The 16,067-nt window shown below is 37.7% G+C and overlaps 1 protein-coding gene across 1 annotated transcript in view; it reads left to right on the top strand.

The window, feature by feature from the left end:
• The window catches only part of grik4 (glutamate receptor, ionotropic, kainate 4), a 308,564-nt gene that overhangs the window by 199,083 nt on the left and 93,414 nt on the right, over positions 1 to 16,067 (top strand). The window contains exon 7 of the mRNA XM_041814181.1: positions 3,485 to 3,538. Coding sequence (XP_041670115.1) covers positions 3,485 to 3,538 — 54 coding nt within the window. The remainder of the gene's footprint in view (positions 1 to 3,484; positions 3,539 to 16,067) is intronic.

Genomic DNA, 16,067 nt, shown 5'->3' on the forward strand with positions numbered 1-16,067 from the left:
ATCAGTATTGCCCAGACACCAGGAGCAGCAGCTCTCCTGACAGAAAACAATACCAAACTAGGAGTTATAAAAAAAAATCACGAAGACACCCTGGACACAGGATTTTCCTGAAATTTTGGGGAAATTTTCCCTGTAGACTGTAAGAATTTACCCTCAGTTTTGGGATTTATTTAGAAAATTTCCACAATGTTATTTGATTTTTCTAGTAAATGTAAAGAAATTCACAAGGAGCTTTTTTCAACTTTCATTAGCAGGACATTTCCAAGAATCTTTCAGCAATATGCCCAGGATTTTTCAGGAATTTTCACTGGCAAAATCATTAGGGAATTTTTGGGAACCTTCTTAGAAGCTTTTTGGAATTGTATCTGGAATATTTCTCAGAAACTTTCAGAAATGGAAGAAAGGATGTATTTACTTCAGTCTCTTTGTTTTGTTATGCTCTGTACTGTCTGAGGTCAAAACAGCACTGTTATTTATTAAACAAATATGGTTGAAAAAATACCAGAAATTTGGGTTGCAATGGCTCATAAAGGTGTTGGTAGTGGGTCCTAAGGCTACAGAGACAAGAAGATTGGGTTCTTTCAAGAATTTTACTTGCAGCTGCAGTCAATGACAAATGCACAGGCCAAAGACAAAGAATTCACACATTGACAGTCATTTATACACTTGACGACTGATCCAGGGAGTCACCCCATGTAACCACTTCAGTTCCATAAAAGTACATTCCTTGACCACTATTTCTGGTAGGCTGCCAACTAAGCCAAACTTAACTTTGTTACATCATTCCAATGTAAAACACAGTATTTTCTCACTAACAACATCTCCCTTAGACCACCTAAGACCTGGTCTAATGTCTGTGCATCAGAGTTTTCTTGATATTTAGAGGGTGCATTAGATAGAGGGACATAGAGTACATAGAATTTGAATGAGTTTGTTTTACATACACACGTTGCTCAGCTTCTCCACAGTTTAATATCAGATATTTTTATTACATTTTTAATGGGGCAGAGGGCTGAGAGACTGAAAGCTTTTGTTTCTGTTTGTTTCCAAGCTCTACTCCATGCGTGCAGAATACTTTGTGTATTCTATTTAATATACACAGAAGAGCACACACTAACATGCTCGTCTGCAAGAGGTTGTTTGATTTATAATAATTCTTAAACAATATACACAATGGTAACTACAAACTGAATGAATACCAGAATGTGTTTCAAAGTGCTGTCAAATTATGAATGTCCATTTACCATTGTTGGAGAATATCATCAAATATTCCGGCAGATAAAAAGAATAAATAGATGCTTCTAGCCCACCTTTATAGTTGTTAAGCTTGTTAGGACTATTAATCAACATGAATCCTGTCTGGGTAACCAGAGATTGTTGATAATTAATGAAGTTGTGCTTTTGTGCATATATGACGTATAATCTAGTCAATTAATCCAGCCTCTTTGTACTCTGCACCTGGTTAGTGCTTTATGTAAATAGTGAATAAAGATCCATAAGGCCAAATTATTTTGTACTAAATGCTTTAGAGTGCGATTTACACCATAAAGATGGGCTGCTTTTGTGTCACATTTGATATTTTATTAAAAGGTCACATATTATGCAAAATACACTTTTTCAGGCTTTTCTAGCAGAAATGTGTGCTGAAACAAGCTCTTCTCAGATTTTCCCCTAATGATGTCATTTGGGGAGTTAGCACGGCACCCAGGTTAAGTTGGCCTTCCCCGCTTGGAAGAGGTTGCCAGCTAAGAGGAGGATCAGGACAGCCACATCTATTTCCTGGGAGGGGCGGAGTCACACAGCTTATTGACATTTAAAACCACAGACACAGAAACAGCTCATTCTGAGCAGAACTGAAACGGAGGGGGTTTTAGACATGCTAAAATTCACTGGAGTGTTTTCTCAGCAACAAACTTAACAGGCATGTCTTAAAAGGGTAAAATGTGACCTTTTAAATATTAATATATATTTAAAATATATAACCATAAATGACATTATTGAAACATTGTACAACAGAGTCTATAGAAAGCACTGAAGAACCTATTTTTTTTAGATTATTTTTTTTTTGGGGGGGGGGGGCTTTATTTGATTGGACAGCTGACGGGAGACAGGAAACATACACTGAGATGTTGAGAATTATAGCCTCCTCAGCATATGGGTGCCTGCTCTACCAACAGAGCTAAACTGGCATCCAGCCTTGTACTTTTATATGCATTTAATACATAAAAGCACTTTAAATTGTGTTTTCATTTTCATTTCAGTCAGACACCAGTCCATATGCTGTTACAGCTGCATCGGAAATATTTCATCCTAAACTGTCAGACGTACCACATATGAGAACATAATATAGGGGGCGAAATAAAAGGATTACAGAATGCAGGCATTCAATTGGGCATTCACTCTCAGTAATTGTAGATTGTGTAAGTTAATCCTATATGACAATTTTCTGACAGCAGACTTGTTAATGACTATGATAGCTTAGGACATTCTAACAAATAACTTACCTATAGCACAATATTTGCATGATACTTGAAGCAGTTTACTTTTAAAGCATGCCAAACGTATTTAAAAAGGGAGTTTTTGAGAATTCTGAAGAGGTCATTGCACAGTATTACAATGAAAGTTGTATATGTTTTTGCTTTAGCTAATTGGTTCCTTTCTTTTTCTCATTGTTTTATCATTGATGCTCCTGCAGAGGAGAACAGACTGTATGCTCCTAGTGACACTGACGACAGACGTTATCCTTTCTGCTGCTGTTAAAGTCATTTAACAATACCAAATCTTAAAATACAATTAGAAGCTAATTAGAATGTAAAATGTAAATTTTGGTAGAGTTAGGTGTGGATGAGATGCTGTTGAACTGCTTTCATAAATAGGGTATGAGGTTTAATTCATGATCATGTGGAGTTTTAGTCAGGATTAAATTCAGCTCTTGTTGATGTTTTAAACAGTTTGTTTGATATATGTATGTCCCCTTTATATTTTTTTAGTTATGCTGCATAGCAGAGTTGAGCAGAAACCTATAAGCTGATCATTTTTAACAGTAATTTGATCAAATAAAAATATGAAAAGTTTGTCCTGTCCTTCACAACTGTTCCTCACTGTGACTTTGATTTATTCACATTATAAGATAGGGTGTTGGGCAGCATACTAAAGCACCTCTGAAATTAATTGCTCCATTGAGAGCCATCATCAGATAAGAATGTGTCTTGTCTTATCAAGATGTGGATTTGATCTGTCTGCTGCAGAGTGGAGCTAGAGTTACACCGAATCCCTGACCTCTTAACTTCTCTTCAGAAACCCTTTATTCCTGACTGTCTGCGTTCTCTGTTGTACTCTTTTCCTCCCTCCTTGACCTGCATCTTAACATCTTTGTCTTCAAATGGAAATCCTCAATTTTCTGTTTTGTGCCTTATATAACTTTTCTCTCTAACATTTCTCTTTATCTCTCCCCTTCTGCCCCTCTTGTTTTTCTGCTTTACAGGCATCAGAGCTTGGAATGCTGTCAGTCTACTACACGTACATCTTCACCTCTCTGGTAAGCAAACAGAAGATGGCGGGGTTATTTGGAGGCTCCTCTGATTTCACACCTGCAGGAGAACATCAGTACTCTAATTTTGTGTCCCTACAGAGAGATAAAATAGTCAACTTTGATTGGTAAGATAATTTTAATAAATGGGGGAGTGAGGCGAAGACAGAGAAATTGTAGCATCGCTCAAAGCACAGTCTGTGTTTTCTTCACTGTATGTGATTTCAGATATACTGAATGTAGAGACTGCGGCTAGTTTGCCCTTGTTGGCTCAAGAGCTCTTCTGGATCAAACAAAACATAATAATTGTTATTATGATTGCTCCAAGTACTACTGTTGTTGTTGCTGTGGCTGCTGCAGCATGTCTTATTATCATGAACTGTGGAAAGCCTGCCAAGCTCCCACTGAATGAGTGATGAAGTCATCATACTCAGAGTCGACAATCATTTCTATCTGTGAATGAGCTAAAAGCACATCTTTCTTTCTTTCTTTCTTTCTTTCTTTCTTTCTTTCTTTCCTTAGTCCACAAAGTCCTGTAATCAAAGGGTCTGAGATCAGTTTTGAGTAACTTCTCATTGAGAGCCCTTCTAACAGTTATTAGAACTAACAGTATATTAAGCCTTTCCACTATTAATTCCCTGTTAAACATTTTATCACCATTCCACCTCTTACCTCATGAACAGCCTGCAGTAAGTGAATTGCACTTGTTGAACAGAGGTGGTTTTAATATTGCTTTGTACATGAAGCATCATACTGGTAGTTGCATACATTCTACAGTGACATTGTCCTAAAAAGAAAAGAAAGAAAGGCAGCAAAGTGAAATCCTACTTGGAAAATATGCTCTCAGACAAGTAAAAGACCAGCAACTGAACTATGACAAGGTATACATATTGAGTATATTTCTCATATTAACAGCTTTTGCAGTGAAATCATATGTGGTTGTTGAGTATGGGTAATGATTCTGTGCCCAACGTATGCACTGAAATTAACAGGAATGACCCCAAATGAAAGAGTATTGGTGTGTAGGCACATTTAGGCTTTGTGAGGGTTATTCTGAGATCTTAACGAAGCTCAGAGAAATTTGATGCTGTCGTAAACTCACTAGATAGCAGCTCCCTAATGGAAATTAATGAGGTTCTCAACACTTTTCTCTAATAGCGCTGTAAAGATGATTCATATCAAGCTGATTTATGACTCATTAAGAGTTGGCTGCAGCCATCCTCATGTTTTTCATCTTCAGCCCTCGACATAGTCACCTCTGCTTTTGTGTTTTTCTGCGCCTCTTTTTACCTGTATCTTGCTCTCCATTTTATCCACTGCTGAATAGGCTCCTTTGTCACTCTCTTGTAGTGTTGCTGTACTGAAAAACACAGCAGAGCTCAGAGATTCATGGCAGATACTAGAAGATGACCCCTTAATCCGCCCTCCCGCTACCATCAACACCATATTCTTGAAACCATGCCATTGCTCATAGATGGCATCACTGATAGCTTCAACTGACATCTTTATAATGGTGAGCTGTGAGGTCTTAGCAGCTGTGGATATAATGTAAAAGCTGTCAGTAGAAAGCAGACACTCTGTTCTTATCCCATTTGTCATTGGGGTATTTATACTTATTATTGTATTTTTAAATGAATTTGTACTGAAACCCTGTTCACTTGGATACTTTTGCTTATAACAAAATTTGTAAATTTTTAAGGTCCCAATGGACCGATTACATTTTGTCCATCAGCCCATTTTTTATACATTAATAAAAATACTACTCTAAGGCAACAATTGTTTAAAACAGAGCCATGTCACTTTATGTTATCACATGTTAAGATGTACACGTCTATATGTGTGTGCATGTTAAGTAGAGATTTTGCAGCATATTCCTGATCTAGATATGGGCCTGGGTGATTCAGCACCACAGACAGCGCTAGCATCAATGGTATCCAGAACTGCAGGGACAGCGTATTGAGGTGCAGCTTTCATGGTATCACAGGTTTTTCATGTTTAACTGAATAGTGGACCGATATTTTGTTCTATGCAAAACCTTTTGATTTTACTTGTTGATTTTGATTTGACTTACACATGTGGTAATCAAGTTCAACGCTGCATGTGGTCTGACATATGCTCATAAATGACCCCGCGTGGGCTGGAACAAGTGATCCTGTTAATAGTTATTGTTTTGAATGAATACAAACAGTCTGAGGGTATTTTGTAGGCTATATGATGCAAAACAGAAATATAAGCCTGCTCACCAGAAGCTGTTCCAAAGGCTTATTTAATGAAGATTATCACCACATTTCAGGCCCTAGCCCTTCATCAGACAGCTGGCTATATGATGCCACAGAGTTATTGTACCATGATCACAGAAATTATATGGTTAAAGGCAGGTACTCACCAATTGTTTCTGAGTCAGTGAGTTATTTTAGTACAACAGAATGAGGATAAAAATACTTAAGTGCCTCATAAAGCTTTTTGTGTTGTAATTTTTATGGTCATTCTGACTTCCATAGGGTGCAGTGAGGAGCCTGTCACAGATAAAGCTGATGTTGAGAATTTTGAGGGGTGGGGGGTGTTAACTACACAACCAATCGATTGGTCAGTGTGTGGGTATAATTCTGGTCAACTAAGATTTTTTTTGGTTAACTATAGCCCTACAATGAAGTGGGAGCATATCGGGGTTAAGTGTCTTGCCCAAGGACCCATCAACATGTGACTGCAGGAGCCGGGGATCAGACCCACAACCTTCCAACTGCAGGACAACCAACTCTACCTACTGAGCCACAGTTACTCACAACATTAATACTTCATGTTGCCATTTAATTGACTTAACATGTTCATAGCTTAAAATGTTGTGTTGGCAAGATTTTTTTTTTCCAATAGAAATAAAGATCAGTTGGCTCAACAAGTGGGTCAACTATTTAAGCTGAGCTGCCAGAAAATGTTTGCTCAACTTAAACATTTATGTTGACTTGAAATGTAGATAAAATAATCTAAGAAACTCAGTATAATGTGTTGTGTTGATTGAATCAGTTATCAAAAGTGCACACAACACTTCAGAATTTGTTCACTCAGCACTATTCAAGTTGGATTTTTTTTACAGTGTACCTACTGGCATACTGGCACACACACTGATTTTTGCAATATATACCTGGCCTTTATTTTAGGTAACTTAGTGTTGATGAAACAGATGCTGTTCAGGTTGCTGAAACATCAAGGCTTGACAGCTACCGCTGGTCTATTTGCAAAAAAAATAAGAGAAAAAAATCTTAATTTTTGTGTTCTTCCACTCATAACTATTATGAACTGTCTTGAATATTGTTAACGAACTAAAAGACAAGTCAAAAAACTAGAGGCTTAAGTAGAGATTGCTTTGACTTTAAGATGTAAATGAGACAGCATTTAGCACCTTGTTGGTGGTGCAAAAGTAGTGAAAATGTGTATTGACTACTGCAGTCAATATACATCTGCCTTAGTATAACCCTAGAGGAAGCAGATCCTTTTTAAATTTTTGGAAAGCTTATTGACAGGACCATTTAATGGACTTTTTCTTTATTAATGAATTGTATAATTGGTATTTTTATTGATAAAATTGTATTTTCACTAAGTCTTATATTTAAAACCATTGCCTCCAAGCTGAAAAGCCTCGATGAAATGATTCTTGAGCAGTTGATGCACAAGCAGACGGATGATAAAGATGATCTTTGGCTCTTATCTTCTTATGCGTGTGTGTGTTGGTTCATGGATGTGTGCTCTGTTACTAGTAGCAGGTGTTCCAGTCCAGATATTTTCTTATCTCAGTGAGAAAATAACATTTCTGAAGTCGATTTAAAGGTTTGGCTTATCATTTACTCTTCCCCTGTAAAAGCTTTATCATTATGCAACCAGTGACCTTACATATTTACATCTCTCTAATAGTGTTTTTAATGAACAGGATAATTAGGAAATCACCTGTGGGGCAAGACCGCCAGTATATGAAATGAACAGCTTAGTGCATGGGGCTGTCTTGTTATTGCGTGGCTCTTTTTAAATGTTTGATTCTGACTGCCTTCGTACTCTGTGATGTATCATTACGAAAACTCAAAGCTTATCATGATGAGCTCAGCACAAGCAGTATTTAGCACTGTTACAGTGGTGAGGAAAGCCTTTCCTTTAATGGGCTAGGCTCATGTTGACAGCCATCTGCCAAAGCCCTGCTGGTGTTGGAAAGGGGTGGAGGCAGGAAGAGAGAAGAGGGGGATGCAGAAAGAGGGACAAGAGAAACAACAAAACAACAAATGGAGGACAAACTTGTGGCTATCATTGCTATAAAAGCATCTTTCATTGTGTAGGATATGGCCATAACTTCAATAATGATGTCAGAAAACAGAACACTGTAATATTACCATTAGCAGTTAGGATGATAATGATATACATGGAGAGGACTACTGTTAATAATTATAGCAGCTAAAGTAGAGTTGCTCTTAAAAGTTTAAAGCCTACTCTTAAAGGTAGAGAGGGACTTGTTTTGATGTAGCAGTTGTGATCATAAAATCAGGAGTTCTATTGTAGGACCAATAATCTCAGTAAGCAGAATGAACTCCAGAGATTTAATATAAGGCTACTGGTAAAAGGAAAAGACAGGAAATGAAAACAACACAAAGAATAAAGAGCAAGTATGCATCAAGTAGCTGAACTACTGAGAAAAAAACAACAGAACTGAAGACGACAGACATTAGGTAAACACAAAGTAGAGCATTGTTTCAGCTATGGTAATGTTTACAGACTCTTAATTGAAATGAAAATGTTCTAGACTTTGACAGTCACTGGGCTTTGAACTTCAATCAGGTATTGTATTGATTCCTGGTCCCCACTGACTTTGACCTGCTCCTTCATCAGTAGAGCTAATTGGCAAATTAGGCTAGATTTAAGAAGCCAGCAGAGTTAACTACTGCTATAGACCCAGTTCCAACAGCATAATCCAGCGGTATATTTGCTTCCTTCTTGAGGTTTATTTCCTCAGTGATGATCTGCTCACTGTAAACTATTTCTTGAATAACAAAACCAGCTTTTATGAAAGAAATGCACCACATTATCTCCTGATGGGCTTTCTTGATGTGTTGTCTGTGGGAGCATTGCTCAAGGTTCATTGTAAGAATATTGTTTGTGTTTTGACATCAGTTTGACATAATTAAATCTCACTTTTCTGTTAAAGAGCAGATTCACATTGCCATGGAGAATTAAAGTGTTTTGAGAATTGTTTTTAGCATAGTAATTGTTAGTTGTACAGAAGTTGTTCCTTTAAAACTAGTGCAGTGTGCCTATTTTGAAATTATTGTAAAGGAGTGAGACAGACCACATAAAGCTAAGATATAGGGTTTTTTTGTTCCTCCCTCTACTTTCTCTCTGAATATTTTTAGAGATATATCTCTAAATGTCACAGAGTTCATCTGATGTTTTCTTTCTAGGTCACATAAGTTGGATTTTGCTGTCTGTTATACAAATAAGTTTTTTTGTTTGAGCATGCCAACCTCAGACTCTCATTAATCAGAGGAGAAACAGAACTCATGAGAACCTGCAGTTACTTGAACCAATTAAAATATGTCTGTTTTAGCAGAAGGTTTGACCTCCTGATGGCACCAAATTCAAAGCTCTTGTTAGGATTTTAAGCTGGTGATGAAATAGGCTGAAATTAGCATTCAAGCCTTTGTATGACCTTCTATAGCAAACAAAACCATCAGTGGCAATGTTGACTTTTTCTGTATTTTATTAAAGCTTAAAATCAACATGTAGGGTTGATGTCAGATGAAGGAATTTACCATAAATTGCCAAAAAAGTCTTTTTTAATGACAAAGATTATCAGAGTCAAACATTTGACTATATAAAGAAAGCGGACTGAGATATTTGTTTAAAAGCTCATCATGTTTTTGATCAAAAGAGCCTCTAATTCAGTTTCATAGTTGTCAAAAGATTTAGTTTGGCTAGAGTATAGTAAAAAAACAAGTGAGAGTTAACTTCAGACATTGTGGTTAATAACCCAGTCAGTCAGTCAGTCTGTATTTGTATAGTGCTAATTCATAACAAATACTATCTTAAGACACTTTGCAAAGAGGGCAGATCTAGGCAGTACTCTTTGTTATATTATTCACATTAATCCACCATCTGCACAGCAATAAGCAACATTTAGCTGATAGCCAGGACACTTAGGCAGCTGAATATCTGCTCAAGAGTGGTCAGTCAGAGTGTTGAACTCTTCCCTTAACAGCTGCTGTAAGCAAACTCTCACACTGGCTGACAAGATTGCAAAAGGCCCTTCTCATGTCCTCCATGAGGAAAATCAGCTCATGCCCTCTGGGAGATGTTTTAGTGTGCCAAAATGTAAGAGGAACAAGTACAAACACTCTTTCATTCCTCACTCCATTCCATTATTGAACAAACAGTAGAGCATGCTGGATCCCCCCAACACACACACATATATGCAAGGTTTTCCAATTATTTTATTTTTTTATTTATTTTGTCTTGGCTTTTTTGAGCCCATGGCGTTAACTAAAGGCATCTTTTTATATTTCAGGCACAAAGACTCTGACTTGCATATTGACTAACAAACTGTATAATGTAGTGTTATCTAATCGAATCGTATCTATCTTGATAACAGACTGAATATTCTAGTATTAGCCTTAGCAAATAAGATGGTAACAAAATAGAGAGGAGTGATAACAGTAACTGTAATAGTTAAAGTTGAGCAGTTCTTAAATTGACTTTAACATTTTAGGTAATGAAAATGGATGTAAGGCTGATATCAATAGTTGAAGCACTCAGGCAGGTCCAAAGCAGCAGGCCACATGTCCATATTTGTAACTGTGTGTTATAGTATTTGTAGGAACAACTGTTTTATGTTCATAGACTGAGCACGTAAGTGTTAACATTGGCAATTATAATGATAATGAAAAATGGAAAGTAAGTATATCTATAAATATTGAGCAGCTCTTAAAACCACTTTGACATTTAAAGTAACTTGAGCCCACAGTGTGTACCATCCACTCCTTCCCCCAACCGTAACAGGTGTGTCAAATCCCACCCGCATCCCGCACATTCTGGCAATCTGTGTTAAATATTCAGAATAACTGGCAGTGCATTTTAATAACGGCAATATTGATATGTTCTCTCAAGCACCACCCTGATTAAGTTTCCTCTCTGTATGAAGGAAAACTAAGAAAACAACCACCTCCTTGTCATGCATAACAGTGCCACACATGGATAGAAAAACAGCTGAAGCCTCATACTGATTTAACTCCTGGTTATGGCTTAGTAATAGGAATGTCAAAGTAATATCTTCTGAACTTATTCACTTATTATTATTAATTTCAAAGTCATACAGAGATGAAATTGTTTCATGATCCCTGGAAAGTTTGTGCTCCCTAGAAACTGCATTGCACTTCCATCAGCTCCAGCAGACAGTAGGCTAATCTTTACTGTATTTATGCTGTGCTGTCACCGTCCTCATCATTACATGTTTAATGCAATAAGGCCAATTTGCACAGAAAGGGCTGTTTTTGCCCCATGTAGTTTCATATGAGCTCAGTGACTTTGCGTGCATATTTGCGGTGATAGGCTAACAACACAAGGAGATCACTAAAGATGTCGGATGTCAGAGCTGGGAAAGACATCACACTCAACTGGGGTTACTGGAGGTTGCTCCAACTTTCTGAGGAGGGAATTCCAAGCTCATGGCGCACTTTTAAGACATATATGCGACTTGGAATTCCTGAGTTCAGAGATTGTCTGGGGAGCTCATAACAAATGGAATGTATTCAACTAGATGTGGTATTCCCAGCTCTGACATCCGACTTCCAAGGTAAATGGAACACAGCACAAGTCCCTGAATGATGACTCAGTGCAACATTTAGGATTTTTTCATGACCCCAGTTTCGAACCAGAACACCCAAGAAGTTTTCTAAGAGGTATCAAGGATGATTGGAGCAACAGTGTGGTGTAAAAATTGAATTGTACACACAGACAAGTTGTCAATTATAGTATTCAGATAGTAGATGGAAGGCAGGTAGTTGGAGCTGGACAGGCCCACAGCAGCAGGTTGTCCACACCATCAGCACTGGTGGAAGGAGTCATGCCACAGCCAAGTCAATGTAAGGAGACACCCAGACATGGTGTTGGCATCATAACCTAAAGAGCTAATGGTCCTGTTGGTCCTATGTTGGTCACTACTACCCCACTTGGTGTGAAGCAGCTCAGTTTTGTCTGGTCAGTTCAAGTTTCCTTAAATAACCAAGGATTTAACAGTTACTCTAACTGAAACACTACTGTGATATGAACCTGACTGACTTCACTATCACTATTGGAGCTTCCTTAAGTAATGCCATAAAAGTTGTATTAGTATTTCAAAAGAATATACACATGTCAGACACCTTTTGCTGTACACATTATTGTCTCTAAGTTGGATAGTTTTAAAGCACACCTGAAGCCAAGGTCGGACTACCTGTTTTCAGCCCAATTACCAATTACAGTCATAGTGACCCACTGGCACAGAAAATTTGTGGTTTCATCTCTTGTAGTGAGTTGTAGTGAATGACAATCAAGGACATGTCTGAGACACCTCATTACCTCCTGACAGAAAGTCTAGCATGGTTGGTTTTTGTCCTGCCTTCTATGATTTGTGCCATGATGTAACACGCACCAGTAAGATCACAGAGCACACTGCATGTGCAGCGATCACAAATTTAAACAAACCAAAAGGCAAAAAAAATTATTCATAAAGTTGGTGCTGTGATATGGAACCGTGAGACAGAGGAAAAGTTTGTCAAGCTCTGACTGCAACATCCCTGCCTTCATGATCTGACATAGAGGGACCACCACAAGAGACTGAAAAATAGAATAATGCTGGAGAGAAGTACCAATAAGTGGGTAACTGCTGTTAGCATAAGCATAAAGCTAGTGTAACAGACAACAAACGTGTAGTCTGGCTTTAGGCACACAAGAAAAAATCAGATCAACTTTATCCAATATTAATAAAACATGATATTTCTAAGAGATGCTTTTAGAACCTTCAGCTGCAATAATCAATCATGCAGTATTAGGAAAGTGATGATGAATATACAAGTTGCTTAAGAGGGGCATGAAAGATTAATTATGCAGTTATTAATATTACATTACATTCTCATAATTTAGTTATGAAACAAAACTTTACAAATGTTATTCTAAGTGTTGCACATCTTAGCTCTGCTTATAGTCTGCTTCCATTGCTATAATATCTAACAAATAACCTACATGTTTTTAAAGCTTACGCTGACTAATGGAATATATTCCATCACTTTCATAACTTCTCTATCCTTCCTCACTCTATCTCCTTTTTCTCACCCTTGCTCCCCCTTTATTCTCCCACCATTCCTTTTCCTCTTCTGTGTCTGTCCTCTGCTGACACTTCATTTATCTCTGCTCCTGACATCCCTGACTAATGATCTGCCAGACTGCTCCCCTGCCTAATCTGTTTCCCCTGAATCATCTCAAGACGCTCATCAACGTCCTTGCATGTCCTGTCTCGAGTCAGGCGTTTTTGTCATGCCCACTTATGGTTTTGAGTGCTTTCAGTCCTCGTTGTGGTTCTGTTTGTTTATTCTGTTAGATATTTATGTTGATAATCTGGTGTGAGAAATTAAAGAAGGAAGAATTGCAACCAAGCTGAAATATTGCCACGCATATCAATGAAGTTAATCTAAAATATGAATTAAAGATATAGGTGCTCTACTTAATTTTTGCCTATTGTGTGCTACTCCTCATGCTTACAACAGTTAATAAATTAGTGAGGCTTCTATGGTGAAGATAGATGTGAAAGGATTACTATCATTGACCGTCATTACAGCTAATGATCTCCAGTGGGCACTGCCTGTGGTGAAAACTGATTATTTTCATTGTGTTTCCCATTTTTAAATCCATACAATTCAGAAAGTTACACCTCACAAAAGCTGCATGAATTTAACTTTAAACATCTAAATAAATTGTCCTGTTTGATGCAATGTGCAAGACAGAGTGTTAATTGATGATTCTGATCCAAATCAGACACTGGTGATGGGGAAAGAAAGGGGCAGAGGTAATACTCTGTAATACTCAACATTGTTTCTTTTATTCTGTGTGATAAAGCTCTCAATGCCGGTTTATTTCTCTCTGGCATTAAGACCACTTAATGCCAGCTTTTAATATCCTGGGCTTTAATTGTAATGTGGGAGAAATTTTGGCCCTTTGGTCGCAGTATGAAAAAAGATGAAAATAAAATCATGTTTCAATGAAAAATCTGAGAAAATGAACAGCTCCACAGGGATTTTAAGGATTCTCCATGTACTGGCAGCTTTTGTTTATTTGTTTTCAGAGTGATTGAGATCATGCAACTTCTCTAACATCAACATAATGTATCATCTTCAGAAGAGCCATGTGAGCACTTGTATCCTAGTCGTGATGGATTCCTACACACAAACCATGAAAACATACACACACACTCACATAGGCACACATTTGCCAACACAAACCCTCAGTCTCCTCTCCACAGCTCCCTTTAAAATGATTTGTATCCCGTGATCCGAGCTACTTCGCAGGATTGAATAAATCACATCAGGTTGGCAGTGACTCATCATATGTTGACGGGATGCCTAATGTCATTTGAAGGTTAGGTGAGCACAGGATTGGGCCTAGCAGCGCCTTGCTTTGTGATGTCATTTTGAGTCTTGATGAAAGCACGCAGGTTCACTCTAGCTTGCTTTTTCACTGACACACACTTGAATCCACACGAACCAGTCAAAAACATGCCTTGACACCCAGTGCTGGCTGACGTATTACTCTTCTCTTCAAAGAAGGGCAATCAGTTCCCCACCCCAACCCCTCCACACCCCCACACACACTTATCCGCCTGTTTGTTTTGTTCTTCATGTTTCATTTCCCCTCCACACACCCGTGATCCTTCTTGTCACTGTAGTCATTGTCATGCAACGATGCCTGAAGAGCTGCCAGCACTTCCTTACTGTCACACACACAGACACAAACACACATGAATGCCGCAACCCAAAGAAATGAACTCATGTACATGCTCCACCACACAAAAACCCCTCACTCCCAAACACACATACACACAGCTGGAACATGTTGACCTGCTTATCTACTTGCCAGTCTGCCACTGAAATAACCTCTGATTTTTTTTTTCTCTGTTTGATGTCAGAAAGAGTTAAACACCATATCCACATTTGATAACAAGTCAGTTCTAACTTAAATCAGCAGTGTCAAATTTCCTATTTCCACCTTTCCACAACACAGTATTACCACACCCTGTTTGTTGTTTGTTTCTTGACCACTAATTTAGCCACTCATACACATATTCCCTCATCTGATTAAATTTTGGTGAGTTTAATTGTGATGTGTTCTTCTGAGGTTTTCATCTCCCATGAATGCCTCCGTAGTGACACAAAATTAACCTGACATGCCAGGTAAACTGTTTCATAAATCCACTGTGTGGATATAGTTCACATTCATCTGGGAAAGCTCCCATAGAGTGTGTTTTTGACAGGCAAGACTTTTCAGAAAATTCTCAGAAGGTGACTGGATGAATGCTCTTTTCGTCACACTCATTACAGGCCAATCAGAATCAGGGCCGTAACCAAGATTTGACAAATACCGAGGTCAAAATTTGGTGGTCCAAGGGCAGCACTGACATACAGTGCTTAACGCATTTATTAGACCACCACCCAAAGTAAGGTTTATGCCACAGTTGCCCTAAATTAACAGCACTGATATTAACCAAAATCATTTTTTTTAATGTTTCTGCAGTGGTTAATACACCAATATGTAGAAGCGTTTTAACCAAAATGATATTTTTTTTAATGCTAAAATATAATTATTATTGTTATCCATGAATTTTCAACTTTACTGATTTACAAAAAAACTGAAAAAATAGTAAAGCACATTAATATTTCTTGATTAATATGTCAAATTATAGTTATTTACTTGCATTCCTGAACAGAAAAAAGAGTTTTAGTTGTTGAATGTTATGCTTGATTCATTTTTGACTTCTCAGAGAAGCCCAGTGAGCCGACTCAAATTTGTGTATAAAAAGGTGAATTCAGTTTGAAATTCCTCTTTCCTGTTCAAAATGGTAAAATGTTTTTAGTTTTAAACACGTTTTTGAAAGAGTCCTAAAATATTTATGTTTTCTCGTTTTTATGACAGGTGGTCTAATAAATTTGTTAAGCGCTGTAAAAGGCAGAGGCAGGAGATGGGGGCAGCCAGTCAGCATCCACGAAGACTCATTGAAATTGCATGAATGTAATGGGTTATTGCAGGCCTGTACACCTTCAGATATTTCTATTTATATGGTGTGTGTGTGTGTGTGTGTCTTAGGGGTAACTGTGGTTTTGATTAATCCACTTGTTGTTCATAAGGCTGTACTTCACCTGTACTTTCATCATTTAGCTTTTTATTTTTGTATCTGGCAGGATGTAATTCATTTAAATAATTCAAATACTAAATAGTGAGAACTCAAATACAGCACAAGCGTAAAAGTAAAATTTAGGTTATA

Source organism: Cheilinus undulatus, linkage group 2 (genome assembly GCF_018320785.1).
Source record: "Cheilinus undulatus linkage group 2, ASM1832078v1, whole genome shotgun sequence".
NCBI lineage: Eukaryota > Metazoa > Chordata > Actinopteri > Labriformes > Labridae > Cheilinus > Cheilinus undulatus.